Source organism: Panthera onca, chromosome A1 (genome assembly GCF_046562875.1).
Source record: "Panthera onca isolate mPanOnc1 chromosome A1, mPanOnc1 haplotype 2, whole genome shotgun sequence".
NCBI lineage: Eukaryota > Metazoa > Chordata > Mammalia > Carnivora > Felidae > Panthera > Panthera onca.
The window spans coordinates 132,335,096-132,353,253 of record NC_138339.1 but is presented as its reverse complement, the minus strand read 5'-3'; the positions used below and the strand labels follow the sequence as shown (position 1 = coordinate 132,353,253).

Here is an 18,158-nt window from a genome sequence, read left to right as displayed (position 1 = left end):
CCGTGGTGACTTGATTCAGTGTTTATGTATGGTTTATAGAATATGATTCCAGTATGCCAGCAGTTCAGAGAGATGAGCCAGTTCCTACCCTCAAGAAGTTGCAGCATTAGCCAGAAGTAAAAATGCATAATGCATTGTTGCCAGTGCGATAACAGTGTGGTTCACAGAATCCTGTGGTAGGACAGAGAGTACACATAGGTGAGATGAAGTTAGTGAAAGAAAACCTCATGAAGGTCATCGACAGTAATCTCGAAGATTAAGTAGAATTTATCCAGGCGAAGACATTGAAGGATAGGCACTTTGGGCAGGGCAGGAGAGGGAATGGAATTCACAGATGCCAAATAAGTAATGGTCAGTCACATGATTCCTGAGCCAGCCTGCTCAGTTCAGATAGCCCCACTTTGACCTTCTCACTGTATAACCTTCGGAAAGTTCATTCTCATCAGCAGACTTGGATTATACTAGTACCTACATCATTGAATCATTTAATTCAGGCTTATAACCCCTCTGTATGGTGCATGACACACAAAAAAATTCTAAATAACAATTAATTGTGAAAGAATAAGAAACCACATACTGTTGGGGAAACTAGAAATCATTCGCTGAAAAGAAAATGCCATAAAGGACCTGGAAGAAGATAAAGAGACTTTGTACGATGTTGAAGAGCTGACAGTGCCTTATAGGTAACAGGGAGGCAGATTGTGTTTTAAATAGACTTCCCTGGGGCACAGCAGGAGGAGAAACAGGGAGAATGTTGGTAAAGATTAGAGGCACAGAACGCAATAATGACATAATAATTATTGAGACTAAATACTTAATAATCCTTTGTAATAGTAACAAAGGAATTGAAAGGAAGTGACAGTTGAGACAAATATTTAGAAAGTAGCACTGGCAGAACTTGCCCTCTGACACTTAATAAAATAAAATAGCCTGGGTGGTGATCTGAGAGAAAGGATAAAAGACCTGAAGATTCTTGATTTGGCAGACTGGGTGGCTAGTGAATGCATAAAAGAGACAGTACAGGAATAAATCAAGGCTTGAAAGAGAAAATAATGAGGGCAGTTTCTAGACATATTGAATTTAATATTCTTCTAGTACACCCATTTGGAGGTAAGTCAGCTTTTTAAAGAGTTTCAGCTTGAAGCAATAGATTCAAGATTCGCTAGAAGAAGTAAAGATGGCCAGGAATGTGAAGGTTTCCCAGGGATAGTTTGTGTTTAATGATGAATGGAAGAAGAAAGTCTAATGAAGCAGATGGGGAAAATAATAGTTTTAATGTGGTTTCAGATTTGTTAAAAGCGATGAGTAAAGGATCTCCAGGCAAGAACAAGAATTTAATGTGGTTGAATAGAAACTTTTTATTTCTATATGTTTCATACATACAACTCTGAAAATTTTATCTATAGACCATTTTGAAAATAGGTGACTAAACATGTTATTTGCTAGATTCATTGGGAAATATGTTTCCCTCAGTAAAAATATTTATCTTTAATCTAGATAACAAAATTTCAAAAAAAATCAATCTGATATCTAATTTTATTTTGATTTTTAAAACTAATTTATCTCCCATTAGTTTCAGTATTTATCTGTTATTTAATTGCCTTTATAAATCGTTAAGATATACTTACCTAATGTAATTTTTTATTTTAATTATATTCTGAATCAGCATGGGCATTAATCATGACAATGACCACCCATCATGTGCTGATGGTCTTCATATCATGTCTGGTGAATGGATTAAAGGACAAAATCTTGGTGATGTTTCATGGTCCCGATGTAGCAAGGAAGATTTGGAAAGATTTCTAAGGTACTGAGGTCATTTACTATTGTTGCATTGTCAATGTTTACATGTGCCTGCTTCCTCTACCAGCCAGGGAAGGTGGCACAGTAGAGTGGAAAGGACACCAGATTAGGGATCAAGGCACTCAGTTCTAATGCTGGCCCTTCCACTGACTCAGAGAGTGTGAATTGGAACATATTATTTAACCCATCTGCTTCTTAGTGTCCACATTTTCTAATAAAAGAACGAGCAAGATGATTTGTAAGGTTGGAAAATTATCTATCACAGTGATTCCTTACCTCTTCGAAATTTCCCAGTGGAAAATATTCTCATTGTTCATCACTCAGCACATCTGTTATCACAAAGAACCTCTTTAACAAAAGCTCCACTCTTCCATTATGATACTTCTAAGCTCTGGATTTTTTTCATTAATACATCATTTTCACCATTATAATAGTTCTCATTCTCTTCTTTCCCACCTTCAACAGAGGGAACAGTTTATGTCTGGTTGGAAAAAGAAGTGAAAAATATTAGTATTGTTCAAATTTTCATTTTAAATCCCTTGTTCTCTAATTATCTCTTTGGTAAATAAATGAACAAGCAGAAACAGTATGAGATACACAGAGCAGTTAGTGAGTGAGAGATGCTTAAAGTATCCAAAAGTCTCACTAAGAAATATAGGAACATTGAGCTAGTTAAATTCACGATACAGATAAATTTTATTCATTTTTCCATACCGTTTAAATTGGCAAGCCTATTTTTTTCTGTTAAATGAATATTATCCGCTAAAATATACTGTTTATTACATTACCATAACTCTAGTGTGAAATGTATGCAGTACGTTCAGTCATGATAGTGTAGAGACCAGTACATAGAACATGTAATATTGAACATACCACCTCTCTGCAACAGTCACCCTTCGATGTTCCCAAGGAACATGTATGATTTTGTATGGCTGCCTTCACAAGAATCAGAACCATGATAAAATTAAATGTCATCTCATAAATGGAAGTTGTATTACAATGTCAAGTACAAAAATATGTGCAAATACTCACTTGACAATGCCTTCCGTATATTCTTTAAGTCCTCGAACACAATTCATTTCTTACCTTCACGCATTACTTTTGGTCAGGTTACTCTCTGAGTCTGAGCTTCTTAATCTTATAAATATGCAAAGTCATAACCACCTCACAGTATTATGTGGATTAGCTGAGTCAACCCATATGAAAGACCTTAATAAACCAAAAATCATCATGTTCAATATTATTATTATTAGGATTATCTTACATAGTTGTACATAAACGATTCTCACATGTGGAGTGATTTCTATGAGTATTCAATAGAAGAACTTATAAATAAAAGTAAGAACATATTTTTAACATTCTAAAAATGTTTCCTGTTGCTATGCTAATTATAACAAATTTTTACATTAAATTCAAAATTTTACACATATCTGCGTATTGCCAGGTCAAAGGCCAGTAGCTGCTTGCTACAGACAAATCCCCAGAGTGTCAATTCCGTGATGGTTCCTTCCAAGTTGCCAGGGATGACCTACACTGCTGACGAGCAATGTCAGATTCTCTTTGGGCCATTGGCTTCCTTTTGTCAAGAGATGCAGGTAAGGGTTGTGTCCAGGTGCGAATTTTCAAGTGTATGTTCACATTCATAATTGAGAAGTGTTGATCGGAGGTGGGGAAGATGACTTTATTTTAGCACATGCAGCTCTTTTGAGAGCACCCTAATCTTGGAAAGAAGGATTTTCTAAGAGAAGATTACTTTATTTTTCCCCCCTGGCACTTTGGAAGTGGTAGAAATAAGATGTAGGCATTTAATCTAAGTCAGGAAGGAATGACCCAAGAATTTCAACTTCAAAAATGGTCCCTGAGTCAGGGAAGTATTTATATTGGGCCATTTCATTGCTTCTCTTTTAAATCTTTTACTTTCATACGTGGTAGGTAACTGGGAGAAAATGTAAGAAAAAGGATATATGAACATGTAATTGTGGAGGAAGAGTTGTATCTTTTAATCCTAAAAATAAAATCTTAAAAATATGTTCTAGAACAAACACTAGAGAGTACATTTTTAAATAGTTAAACTAGAGGGAAGGGGTAAATATATGATGGGAAACTTAAGTCTTGTCTATGTATTAGTATTCACATGGCCACTAATTACTCAGATAGGCCAGTTGTACCAGTCTAGAAAATAGGAAGTCTGAAAGATTGAGCAAAATGACGTTAATTGATGTAAGAATTTTAGCTCTTTTTACTTTCCCTTCTTTCTTTTCTCCTTTTTTTCTGCTGCCCATCCCTTAGCTGCTCATCCCTTCCCACCTCTTCCCAACACACACACACACACACACACACACACACACACACACACACACTTTGTATTGCAGGAATAAACCAATAGTCGTTCTTAGAGTGAATTGGTAGCTGTATTTCATTCTACCTAAGTTTCTGTGATTGCCACAAAGGATTTTTCACTTGTTGAAGATAATGCTGTTTGGATTACTGGCAGCATAATTAAAATCCATTATAAGTCAACAAGTATATGGCATTATGACATATTTTATGCTCTCTCTTCTTTGTAGTTCTTATTAAAGGAGTTGTTCACTTATTATTTTCTTCTCATCCATTCCCCACACTAGTGTGTGAACTCCAAGAGAACAGAGAATGTTTCGACAGCGTCTAGTCCAGTGGCTGGCACGTGGTAGGCACTCAGTGAATACTTGACTTAAGATTAAAAGAAGTGGGTGTATGAAGGAGTTGGTGCCGCATTAAATGTGACTTGTCAATGGGCGGCTGGGTGGCTCAGTCAATTAAGCGTCTGACGTCGGCTCCGGTCATGATCTCGCAGTCCGTGAGTTCGAGCCCCATGTCATGCTCTGTGCTGATAGCTCAGAGCCTGGAGCCAGCTTCAGATTCTGTGTCTCCCTCTCTCTCTGCCTCTCCCCCTGTCGCGTCCAGTTTATTTCTCTCTCTCAAAAATATTTCTCTCTCACACAATTAAAAAAATGTGACTTGTCAAAAGATATATCGACCATAATATCCATCTGGCAGTGATGGAGCTCAAAAGGGAATGGCTGGTGTAGGTGTGTAATTGTGACTTGTTCCCAAGGGTTTACATGTAGCACAGCTATGAATCCTTGGAACTTAGCGTCAGGTGTGATCACTGCAACAGTAGGAGCTTGGCTTTGTACAGTCTGTCCTTAATACCTCCCTGATGTCATCTACCAACCTCTTGTTCACTCTACGCTCATTCAGGACCTTTAGACAATCAAAAAAGTGGGTTACAGTCTTTCTTAAATCTTCATGGCAAAATGAATGTTTTCAGGCAGGTACATTTTCATCTGCTGAAATTGGCATTGTTTTGGAAAACAAACTAGGGTGTTCATGGTTACCATTGTAGAAATACTTGGGAGGAAGTTTCAATTCATGTGGTAGAGAGAATTGATAGAGCTGATAAATGGAAGACTTTCATGTTTTATAAAGTACCCCAAGTGTTAGACACTGCAAATGATCAACCACAAGCATGATTTTGGTAAATTTTACATTATTTTCACAAACATTATCTTTAAAAGCTTTTAGAATTTATTTTATATTGTAGTTAGTTAAATTTTCCTAATACCAGTGTACGATATTTCCAACTATAAAATATCTGCCACATAGTACATAAATCATTTATATTTATGATCTAATTTGATTCCCATAAAAAGTATAGTTATTATTCAATTCTATTTTACAGATCAACAATTTAAGGCCCGTAGAAGTTAAGTATTAACAATTAAGTTCTTATACCTATCAAGAAAGAGTGTTAGGTGCAAATCCAAGCAATGGAGTACATTTTAACTGCTATGTTTTATTGCCTCTTGGGGAACTCAACCTTCTTTATGGGTTAAAATCATAGATCATATCCCGTGTTTGGACTCAGTTCATTTCTTCTGCTACTGTGCCTGTATCATCAGGATTAAGAAATATCTTGATTGCTTTTTTTTATTTTTCTAAGCTTTTTGCTCTATTTATATGTTATTTCTCACTAACCTACCTGCATGGATTTTTTTCCATCTCTGAAAATATAAGTGTTTGTTATAGGATTTTAAATCTATGTTTCTCAATGTCCTAGGATGTTGCTTTGTTTTAAGCTGGGCATTTTTCAAGTTAAATTGAGTTTTAGATTTAGGTATTCAGAAATGTTTTCCTTTTTATATATTCAAGCTTTATATGTGTGACGCTTTTATTTATAAAGTCAGTTTTTTCCTTGCTTCCACCTCTGTGTAATATCTATTAAAATTATTTTTAAAATAACACCAAAAAGAATTGGATTGCTGTGGTAGCCAAGGAAAAGCAATACCTCTGAGTCAGGGTTTGATTGGAGAACACTGACTGGAGGGGCGTGGACCCAGTGTTTAACAATGGTTCCACCTCTTACTGGTCATGTAGACTTAGTCAAAACTTTTTTCTCTTTAAGATACACTGTATAGAACAAGAAGTTGGACTATGTTATCTTTCCAAGTCTTAGAGCTAAGAGAATGGACTTTTGGGACTCTAAAATAGTTTTCTGATACAACTATTGAAAATCATCATTTCAATTCCAAATTAGTGCAAAGTGTAGTAACCTGATAAATAGTGCCATTGAAGAATTTATTTACAAATTCAGTTACTAATTTGATAAATATTGAATTCCAACTATTTTTCAAGCACATTTCTGTACACTAATAATAGAGCAGGAAATGACGAAGACCTCACCTCTCATGCAGCTTAAATTTCTGGTGCAAAAAACAGGCAAAAAGTTTAAAATTATTTCTTATTTTGGAGAGAGAGAGAGAGAGAGCACTAGCAGGGGAGAGGGGAAGAGGGAGAGAGAGAGTGAGAGAAAGAATGCCAAACAGCTCCACACTTGGCACAGATCCCGATGTGGGGCTTGATCCCACGATCCGGGGATCATGACCTGAGCCAAAATCAAGAGTCAGACACTAAACCGACTGAGCCACCCAGGCGTCCCTAGGTAAAAACACGTATAAATACATTTTAGCAAATACATTTATAACATGTCAGTTGGTAATAAGTGTTTTGTAGAAATGTAAACCCAGGTAAGAAGGATAAAGAGTAAAAACTAGGAATGAGAGAGTGGGGATGATGTTATTTTATATAGGGTAATCTGGGAAGGCCTCCTGGAGGTGACATTTATTTAGAGATCTGAAGACGGAGAGCAAGCTGTGCATTTATATCAGGAAGATTATGGAAAGAGAGAAAAAAAAAAAGCAGAATGCTTGCCCTGGAGTGGAGTTTTAGTCTTTTTCTAAGTTTAAGGTGCTCATAGACATCCAAATAGATTTGGAAGTAGATCCAGGATAGATATTTCTGTGGAAACCTCAACAAGCAGGTGATAATGAAGATGTGATACTAAATGATCACAACAGGAAAGGAGTTAGATAGAAATGAAAAAGTCCTGAGACTGAGAATTCGGTCATTACCATATTTGGAGATGAGGCACATAAGAAAAAAGCAACAATTAAAACTCTGAAGAAGTCTGTTGGTAGGAATGGAACCAAGAGAAAGTAAGATCATGGAGGCTCAGTGAAGACATTTTTCAAAGTGGAAATGATTAGCTGTTCCAAAAGCAGAAGAGGGGAGTAAAAGGAAGTCTGAAAATATGCCGTTGATTTGTTTTTCCCACAGGATTTGGTTCTGTTAGTTGGAGCTCTTTGGAAACACCTGAACATATAGTAAGTGTCAGGAGGAAGAACTTAAAAATATAAGGGAAATAGTTGTAAGTGTAGAATACTGGATAATTTTCCTGGTTAAGCCACACACATACACCTTCAAGTGGATACACATGGAGTCACCATATCAGCCAGTCATCCAGCCTTTGTATAAAACAAGTCTCTTTAGGGGTGCCTAGGTGGCTCAGTTGGTTAAGTGACTGGCTCTTGATTTTGGCTCAGATCCTGATCTCAGGGCTTGTGAGATTGAGCCCCACAGCGACTCTGCGCTGACTGCACGGAGCCTGCTCGAGATTCTTTCTCTCCCTCTCTCTGTCTGTCTCTCCCTCTGCCCCTTTTCCACTCATGCACTTCCTCCCTCCCTCTCTCTCCCTCTCTCTCTCAAAATAAATAAAGTTAAAAAAAAGTCTCTTCAGAAGACAGCCTTCATAACACCAAAGGAGGTCTCTATCAGTCCTTTTTATCACTGTATCTCTAGCACCTAAAAGAGTGCTCAATAAATATTTGTTAAATGAATAAGCGAATCAGCTAAACGATGGAATAAAGATTCTAAATTTTCATTCATACAGTCAAGTCTTATATAATATGCCAAGATAGCATGAAGATAATCTAAATGTTATTCAGTGTTAACTCAGTGATTACACAAAAACCAACCTATAAAGATGGTTTATGTTTCACATCTTATATGTGAGTGAATCAGGCATCTTATGACCATTCCACTTCCAGTCAGTTGTATATAAGTATCACGCTGTCAGAGTGTGGTCTCATACCAGCTTTTCAACCTGTGTGTCTGTGGTAGAATCTTAGAGACCACAGCAGTTGGTGCATAGTATTTGAATTAGCCAGGAAGTATGTGAGTTATACACAAGCACGAGAGATTCCCAGCACTATGTTTATGCTGCTCTAATTAGTAATGCAGATTTACCCTTAGGATATAGTAACTTACATGTGCAGAATGTTTAAGGGCATTAGGTGTCTGCTGAGGCATAAAGGCAATGTTTAAAGGCTTGTGAGACAACTTGACCTCCAGCGATACTAGCTCACTTTTCAGACTTAATACGCTGACTTCTTGTTGGTACCTTTAGGCCACCTGGCCTCTTGTGGCTGAGCCAGATCCATAAGAAGCAAGTCAGCCTAGTAGCTTCCTAAAGTCACGAACCCTGGCTCAGACTTCAGAAGCATGGCTGTTTCCCAGGAAACAGTAAGAAGTGGCTGCATGAGAATTGCATTTTTTTTAAGTGTATTGATTTTGAGAGAGGGAGTGAGTGTGGGAGTGAGTTGGGGAGGGTCAGGGAGGTGGAGAGGGAGAGAGAATCTCAGACAGGCTCCACACTGTCAGTTCAGAGCCTCAGGTGGGGCTCAAACTCACAGACGATGAGATCATGACCTGAGCCAAAGTCAGATGATTAACCAACTGAGCCACTCAGGCCCCCTGAGTTGCATGTTTTGAGTAAGAGGAAGTGTGTTGAAAATGAAGACCTCCAAGAAACCTAAGGTCTGACTTTGGTTTTGGAGGAGGCACATTGTGAACTGAATGATATACTATATGCATAGTATATCATATAGAAAACTTTCTACTCTGATAAAATCATGTGGTGACAAAAAAAGTAACAAGGAAAGTTCCAGTTTCATATTTCTCTTATATTGAGTTGATATGTCAAAGGCAATGGACTTTCTAAAACCTCTCATGTGATCTAGTGAAGAGGTTGACGTTGAAATGAGGTAACTTACAAAGAATTCTAGAAAACTGAGTGTCTGATTTGGCACTCTGAAATTCCAGAACCAGCAGGAATTTGGACTGAAAAAGACATGGCATGAAATTGCCCTTGATGGCTAGTAATCGTTGTGGCAACTAAGGTAGCATTATTGATAAATGATATTGTCAACATTGATGAAGTTGTAAATTTTAAATCCTTCCTTCCTATGAGATCAATAAAATTATAATTTTAAAATTACCCAGAATTGATTCTAAATGTTTTCCATTCTAATCTAAGTTTCATCTTCCCCTTCAGGCTTCAGCCCTACATAGGCTGTGAGCACATGAGTTTCATGGCAGCTGATTAGATTGCATAATCCAGCTGTTTAATTTCTTTTCATAGAATTCATTTTTTCCTCTTTTTAATTGACACGGGCTTTTATTTTTTAAGCCCCTATCTTTGTAAATTGCCTATCTACATTTTCACCCATTTTCTAGTGTTCTGTTTTTCTTGCCGAATTGCGGGATTTCTTTCTATAATATAGGTGAGAATTACTGCTTACTTATTAATAGTGTGTTATTTGTGTGTTAAGTTTTTACACACTGCCCTTTGTCTTTTAATTTTGAGGTGGACGAATCCATCAAATTTTCTCATTAATCTTGTGTTTTTATTTTGTATTAGTTTCTTTGTTTTTCCATCTTATACACTTTTTTCCCTACTTTAATTTAAAGAATTAACTAATTTAAAGAATTAATTTGAAAATTTAATTTAAAGAACTAAATCCTTATATAGTACATTCATTTCCTTTTAGCTTAAACATTTCTTTAGCACCAGAAACACTTTGGGTTTGTTTTTCCTATTCATGCAGAGAATTTTTAAAAGATAACATTTATTATTTATACCTATTTTTATCACACTGCAAGAAGGTGAAATAGTGTATATGATGTCAGTTCTTTAAAATGTACTGAAGTTTCCTGTTTAATGAAATACAGGGTAAATTTTACTAATTGTTCCATGTGTACTTGAATATGTGTTCTTTAAAGTTTATTATTTGTTGGGAGGTCTAAGATGAAGCGTATTAATAGCATTCAGAATATCTACTTGTTTGCTTATTTTGGTTTGATAGCTCTGTCAGTCGCTGATGGTCATGCACTAAAATACCCAACTCTAACTGTTGATTTATTTATTTCTACCTTTAATTCTGTCACTTGTTTTATTACAACTGACATACATATATATATATATATATATATATATATATATATATATATATATATATAGTAAAACTTAGGATCTTGAGTAACTTGTTCTTTGAGTGTTCTGCCAGATGAGCAAACATTTCTAATGAATTTTAACTTGATAAATGAGCGAAGTCTTGCAATACAAGTATGATGTGATGTAGAAAGTCACATGATCATAACTGAGCCAATGGTTCTTGAAATTCACTTTGATATACACGTGCTTTGGATTACAAGCATGTTTCCAGAACAAATTATGCTCACAAACCAATGTTGAGTTATATTACTAGGTATATACACACAGTTTTTCATCTGTTTGATCTGATTTATCTTACCCATTTTTTTTATGACTTGTACTTTAAAATCTATTTTGTCTGACATAAAAACTTCACTCCTGGCTAATATTTTCCAAACCTATATCTTCAACCTTTCCAGATATAACTATAACTCTGGATATGGATATAGAGAGATATGTTCACTAGAGAAAAGCAGTAGCTAGGTTTTATATTTTTCTGTTTAAACAAATGTAATAGTTTTTTTTTGTATTTTTGTCAGCTAATTTAACATTTTTACATTGATTTAAATTCGTTTTATGGGAATTTTTTATTCTGTAAGCCTGTTTTATGTTAGTATTTCATATTTATATTATATTTTTACTCTACTCCTTTACCACTTTCTGTTAGAAAAACCAAAATTTTCTCTGCATTCAATAGTTGTACATTCTTTGTGCATTTTTATGTATGTCAGTAATTAGTTTTTCTCTCATGGTAAATAGTATTCCACTGGTAGATAATCTATTGTCTTTATTACCTCATCTCTTAGTAAACATCTGGAATGTTAGCTATTATGAGTAAGGCTACTCTGATTATTGTGAATGATTATTTGTGTGGACATGTTTTGTTCTGCAATATGAATAAATTAAGACATTATATATTAATACATTAATTTACAAACTGTAGCCTGGTGACTGGCTGCCTATTTTTGTAAATAAAGGTTTACTAGAACACAGTCATCCCTATTTGTTCATATCTTCTCTTTGGCCACCTTCAGGTACGGTGACAGTGTTGAATAGTTGCAACGGAGACCATATGGTCCATAAGCCTAAAGTATATACTCTTTGGCACTTTACAGAAAAAGTTTGCTGACCTCTGTTGTAGGTACTCTGAATTCTGTTATATTCCTCTAAAGAATGTCTCTTCTCCCCATTCACCCACCATGCCCTCCCAGCCCCCCCCGCCCAGAGAATTAAGTATTAGATTGAAACTGGAAACTTTGTCTTACCTCCTGTGGATAACAAACAGCTCATATCTTCAGTCAGTTCACTTTTTCCGTATCTGGGCTATATGGAGTGTGGTCTCTGTATGTGTGTGTCAAGTGCCAGCTGAAGACAGGCTTCTCTTTCTTCCTTTTGAGATTGTCCTTTCAGTTTTTGGCAGCTTCTACCCCCGCAGCTTTTGTCTTTACAAATCTAAAAAGACAGCATGCTCTTCATGGTTGCTTTAGCCTTTTAGTGTCAGGCCATGACCACAGCCTACTGTCAGATCAAAGCTGCAAAGATGGTAAATGCAACTTGTACCAATCCCTTCAGCTCCCCTAAATGGTTCACCTACCTTTGTTTATTCTCCAGAACTACCATGAAATTGTTTTTTGTATTCTGTCCACAATTTATGGTTGTGATCTACAGGATGGTTGGTCTTTGGGGAACTTTACAGAAGGAGAATCTTTTTATCCTATGTCTCTCTTTCATACTAGGAACTTTGGGATCATTTTTCTTTCAAATACTTCAAATAGTTCCTTTTTACTTTGCACTCTTTTCTTTGGGGCTTCATTAACTACGTACTGACAGTTATCCTTTCTCTAATTTTTTTTTTTTTACTCCTTAACTGTCTTTAACACTCTCTGATATGTTCTGTTGAGGAGTCCTTTGCAGCTTGCTGCTTCAGTTGTTGACTGGGCGACTGGGCATGGACTACATTTCTCTCCGTGTCTCTTACTCAACTCTGCCACTAACAATCTTGAAGTATGTGGAGTAGGGGAGGTAAAAGAGAAAACATCAAGCTTATTCAACTACTAGTGGCCAAATCTTCTCTGTGAAAGGATAGTTTTTGAGGTGTATATAAGTTGATTTCTAGTATTGTTTCCCACTGTGAGGAAGTTGTATAACGTTGGCTAAAATCCAGTTATTGTTGCTTTCCATAGTCAACATTTATTTAGACTTATCCTCATTTTTATCAGTCTCTTTGCTCACCATTGTTTTTCAGTCCTTTCCTATGAGATCATATTCCTTCTTGAAATACATCATTTAGAAGGTCCTTTTGAGAAGATCTGTTGGTGGTAAATACTCAGTTTTTGTTTCCTTGAAAAAGTCTTTATTTAACCTTCAGTCTTGAATAAAATTTTAGCTGAGTTCAGGAGTTTACATTGACAGTTATTTTTACCCTCTTGCCACTTTGAATACATCATGTACTCACTTCCTTATGTTGATGCCAAGATGCTATCTTTGCCATTTTCCTCATTTTAAAAGAAACCTTTCAACATTTAAATTTTTTATGATGTTTAATGTAGAGTTTCATAGGTGTCCAGTAATTGTGAAGACATTTCCTTCAATGGCTACTTTGCTAAGATTTTTTTCAATGAATGGATATTGAATTGTATTATTTGCTTTGTACCCACAGACACAAAATTCATAGATATTAAAGTTATTGATATACTTGATTACATTCATCAAATGTTTAATATTACAGTAACTTGTGTTCTGAGAAAAAACCCACCTTGGTCATGGCATTGCATTTTTTTTTAACGAATTGCTGGATTCAGTCTGTTAAAACTTGTTTAACATTTAAATCTAGATTAATAAATAAAGTAGATTAATATTTTTATTTTCTTTTGAAATCCCTGTCTAGTTTGGATATCATAACGTGTGTTTAAGAGTGTTCCTTCTTTTTCTGTTCTCTGAGAGCTTATGTAAATTGAGAATCTATGTTTTTTGAAAGATTGTTAGTTTTTGGACCAGATGTATACTTTGTGGGAAGATATATAACAATCAGTTTTAACTATTTTATGATTACAGAATAGTTCAGCTTCTCTGTTTCTTCTTGGGTCCATTTTAGTAAGTTTTTAATAAGTGTTTTAAAATATCTTTTCGTTTCATGAAAGTTGTCAAGTTTATGGGCATAAAGTAGTTCATGTCTTTTTATTTCTGTTTAAACTTGACACTATCAGGGTGTCTGGGTGGTTCAGTTGGGTAAGCATTTGATTTTGGCTCAGGTTATGATCTCACTGTTCGTGGGTTCAAGCCCCACATCAGACTCTGTGCTGACAACTCAGACTGGAGCTTGCTTCAGGTTCTGTGTTTCCTTCTCTCTCTACCCCTCCCCAGTTCATGCTCTCTTTCTGTCTCTCAAAAATAAACAAATGTTGAAAACCAATTAAAAAATTAAACTTGACATTATCTGTAGTTACACCTTCATTTTATTCCTAATAGTGGATTTTCTTGCTTTCTTTTTTCTTGCTTAATTTCCAATTTTATTAGTATTTACAAAGAACTAGATTTCAACTTATTATTATTCCTTTTGAGTCTTTGTTTTCTGTTCTTTTAAGTACCTCATCCCCCTTTCTTCTCTTCTACCCTTAAAACTACTACAGTGTTCTGTGGTGGAAAATAATATTTTTAAAAGTATTATCCCATACTGAATTACATTTGCTATCAAATACTGAAATTGTATTTTGGAAGATAATTAGTGGAAGAACCAGAAGTTACATGTACAAGATTTAATTGTTACTTCCGTATGCATGCACTTAAGATTTTTTTATTTTAACATAAATTTCAGAGTATCTTAATGGAACTATTTGCTATAAAGAAAGATATGAATATAGGTTATCAAAGATAAAATTTGTAATTTTTTATACATGGGCAATTAATCTTCCACTTAAATAATTTCATTTAAAACATATAATATTTTCATGTAAACATTTTAAAAGCCTACTTGAGATAAACATCCAAATTCCTATTATATGCTTTTAATGGTCTTTTCCTATTATGGAAGAATTTTTAAAAAGAGTATTGTTATTTATTTGTTTTCTAGGAAAAGCTGAGGTGTGCATCTGGATTCCTGTGCAAAGCGTTTGAAGTTTTAAAGTTCTTTTCTTAATTGATACATGAAGTGGTTTCAGCAATTAAATTGCAAAAAAATATTTGACTCTAGCCTAACACATGGAGTGTTTGGTTTTTGCCCCTTTTTATCTGAAGAAAAGGCTTGATATAACATAGCTCTCCTATCACACACATTTTCCTGTGTTACTTTTGACGGTTCAGTTTGAAACCCAGAATCTGAGTCATTTTCAAGAATGAGGCTGTAATTTACTTACCAAAAGATCCCTGGACCGGCAGAACATAAAGAGTAAAGAGATCTCCTCTATGAGAGATTTATTCTTCATGACTGTGCTTATCTTGAACAGCTGCCAAGTTTGCTTTTATGTTCCCACTGACTCAAGTGGGAATCAATTAGAGTACCTGCTGTTTTGAATAGCAGATAATGGGTGAAGGTCAGAATTTAGACCACCAACAGTGTTCAACAAGCAAGTATGATTATAAAATTACAGTATAGAAGATTTGCTTTTTTGTTCAATATGCCTTTGTTAACTAACAAACTTGACAAAAATAACTCTTGCTACAATACACATAAAGCAAAATTTATTGAATACACATGAAGCAGTTTTTCTTTGTTGGAAAATTCAGCATTTGATCCCATGATTATAAGACATCCTTCACAGAAAGGTAGTAAGGGGAAAAATTACATTTAGGAACTGTAATTCCCAGGTTATAGAGCCATTCATTGATATATAAATGTGTGCACAAAAGTACATGATAAACAACCTGTTTATTTTAAAGAGTCTAAAATACTGCAAAGAAGCAATTTGATTTAGACATTGGCATTCTTTAAAATAAATCCCTGGATGAATTTTTGGTAAATGATATGTGTAAATAAAGCACTTACGTTAAGCTGAATCATCTCCTAAATATAGTAAGATCTATTTGGATAAAATATTTTGAAGCAGAAAAACTATCCCAGCAGATAAAATAAAGTGAATAAAATCTATCCCAGTCTTTCCAGACACTATAATTTTTAAGAGCTTACAAACACTTCAGAAATCTATATTTTTAAAGAAAGGAAGAATAGGAAAATAATATTTCAGGCCTTGTGACAAATTCAGTATTGGAATTGTAACTGACCTGTTTAAAATGTTCATTTAAATATACCTTTTCCAAAGTATTTAATAGACTCAGGTCATTAGTTAATTTCTACTTTGCAGTGATTTTCAGTCTGTTTTGCATACACCATCAGCATAAGCCTCCTAAAATAGCCTTTTTGTTTTATCAACCTGCTGGACCACTGCTGAGTGGCCTCTTTTTCCCTCCAAATACAGAGTCCCTAGCTCTTCCTGGCAATCCAGATCTGGTCCGTCCCTCTTTAAAATCCTTGTTCGCTACTCCCGTCCGTTACATGCCTTTTCCCAGTACACTGGTCTTCTCACACTTAACGTGACTGCGCCGTTCACATTGCCGTTACTTGTCTCTATTGATCTGTTCTCTTCCACTTTCTTCTCCATGTATCTGGACAGGGAGTAAGTAACACAGCCATCTTCACTCTACATTAATCACAGTTAAAATGTGGATGTGTCATGTGCTTCACTATGTCTCCGTGCTGGCAGTGGCTAGAGCTATAGCGTAGGTTTCTGACGGTCTTGCCTCCTGCATTTCCGCAAAGTTCTGTCCTTTCATTGTTGCTATGTCTCTGCTGCCTTATCCCAGTATTTGTTATTCCCTCTAACTTTTCCCCAGAAAAAGTTCATTGTAGCCTGGAGATCTAGAACTCATTCAGAATGAGGTAAAAATGACTGATAACAAAAACATACCCATTCAGAGTCTGCAATGTGTCAAGAGCTAAGGCTATGGGATTAAATAATCCTGTAATTTTTAAGCATAAAACGGAGCATAAGTGAGGACAGGCTTTAAGACAGCAGGCCCTAAGTTCATGCCACAAACGCTTCACTTTTATTCTTCCAGCCCGGTTTCTAGAATAGTATAAATAATGGTTTTTTGCTCACGCTGTTCTGTTGTGGCTACTTAGTCTTGCATAATCACATGCGGTTTTTTTTAAAAAAATTTTAATGTTTTATTTATTTTTGAGAGAGAGAGAGACACAGTACGAGCAGGGGGAGGGCAGAGAGAGAGGGAGACAGAATCGGCGAAGCAGGCTCCAGGCTCTGAGCTGCCGGCACAGAGCCTGATGCAGGTGTCCAACCCGTGAATCACGAGATCACGACCTGAGCCAAAGTCGGACACTTACCGGACTGAGCCACCCAGGCACCCCATAATCACGTGTGTTTTAAAGAAATGTAAAGACATTGAAACATATTAAACAGATTTTCTGTTCTTATGTATCAACATTCTCATCACTATAAATAAGCCTATGCTATTCAACTATAATTGTAAATGCAAAGTACCTAGAGCCTGTTTTTCTTCCAACAATTTCTTGTTCTGTAAAAGTCACTTTTTTCCAAAATTTATTGACTTCACATCAAAAATGTGATGCCTCCTCCTTATGAGTTATTGTGGCCTTGTTTTCAGCATCTTATTTGCACAGGGTTGTGGTGCAAGGTAGAGGGTGAGAAAGAATGCAGAACCAAGCTCGATCCACCCATGGATGGAACGGACTGTGACGCTGGTAAGGTAAGTCACGTGACCCATCTGTAGTTAGTAAGAATAGTGAATGAAACTCAAGAAACTCACATCTCCTTCTGCCCATTGCATATTTATCCATCTCAACACTAGTGAAATACTTTCAGTATCTATAAAGCTTTCAGCATTTCATTAATTTTCACTGTTTACTTTTATGTGTTTCACATCTTGGTCATTTTGTTAATATAAATGCAATTATTTTGTATTGTGTTTGATTACAACAATGTTGAAGGATGTATGTATTAGTTTTGCCAAAAAATGAATTTATTAAATTAAACACAGGTAAAATGACCACAAACAATAGCATAAATAGCATAAATAGAACTTGCAGAGCTGATGAGTCCTTTCAGGTATAAAACATTGTCCCAGAAGAGCGACTGAGGATAATTTTTCCTTGTCATTTCAAGCATCATAAGTAAAATATTCTAATCGACATGTTATTTTATTTTTGATTTAGTTTAGTTTAGTTTAGTTTTTAATGTTTATTTTTGAGAGAGAGAGACAGAGACAGAGTGTGAGTGGGGAAGGGACAGAGAGAGAGACACACACAGAATTTGAAGCAGGCTCCGGGCTCTGAACTATCAGCACAGAGCCTGACGCAAGGCTTGAGCTCATGAACTGTGAGATCATGACCTGAGCCAAAGTCAAATGTTTGATGGACTGAGCCACCCAGGCGCCCCTCTAATTGATATTTTAAAGATTAGTAAATACTTGGCTGTCTGAGTTATTTAATGCGCTTCTTGAAGTTATAGGAATTTATTAGTACACATTTACATATCAAGATAATTGGTGTTGAAAAGTTAAATTTCTTGTGATTTCCATATCAAAATTATTGCTGTGGAAAAATACTTTCTGTGAAAGGATCTGAAGGATATAGCTCTCATCTAAATGTATAATTGTAGTTAATCAAAAGATAACAGTTCAGTAACTCACATTATTTTCTAATTTTTATTCTGTGAAGGGAATTAGATGTGAGATC

At 35.6% G+C, this 18,158-nt stretch overlaps 1 protein-coding gene across 1 annotated transcript in view; it reads left to right on the top strand.

The window, feature by feature from the left end:
- Nucleotides 1-18,158, top strand: part of ADAMTS19 (ADAM metallopeptidase with thrombospondin type 1 motif 19) — a 236,214-nt gene that overhangs the window by 130,165 nt on the left and 87,891 nt on the right. Inside the window, exons 9-11 of the mRNA XM_060636222.3 lie at nucleotides 1,667-1,807; nucleotides 3,248-3,398; nucleotides 17,069-17,170. Of these exons, the coding sequence (XP_060492205.1) occupies nucleotides 1,667-1,807; nucleotides 3,248-3,398; nucleotides 17,069-17,170 (394 nt within the window). The remainder of the gene's footprint in view (nucleotides 1-1,666; nucleotides 1,808-3,247; nucleotides 3,399-17,068; nucleotides 17,171-18,158) is intronic.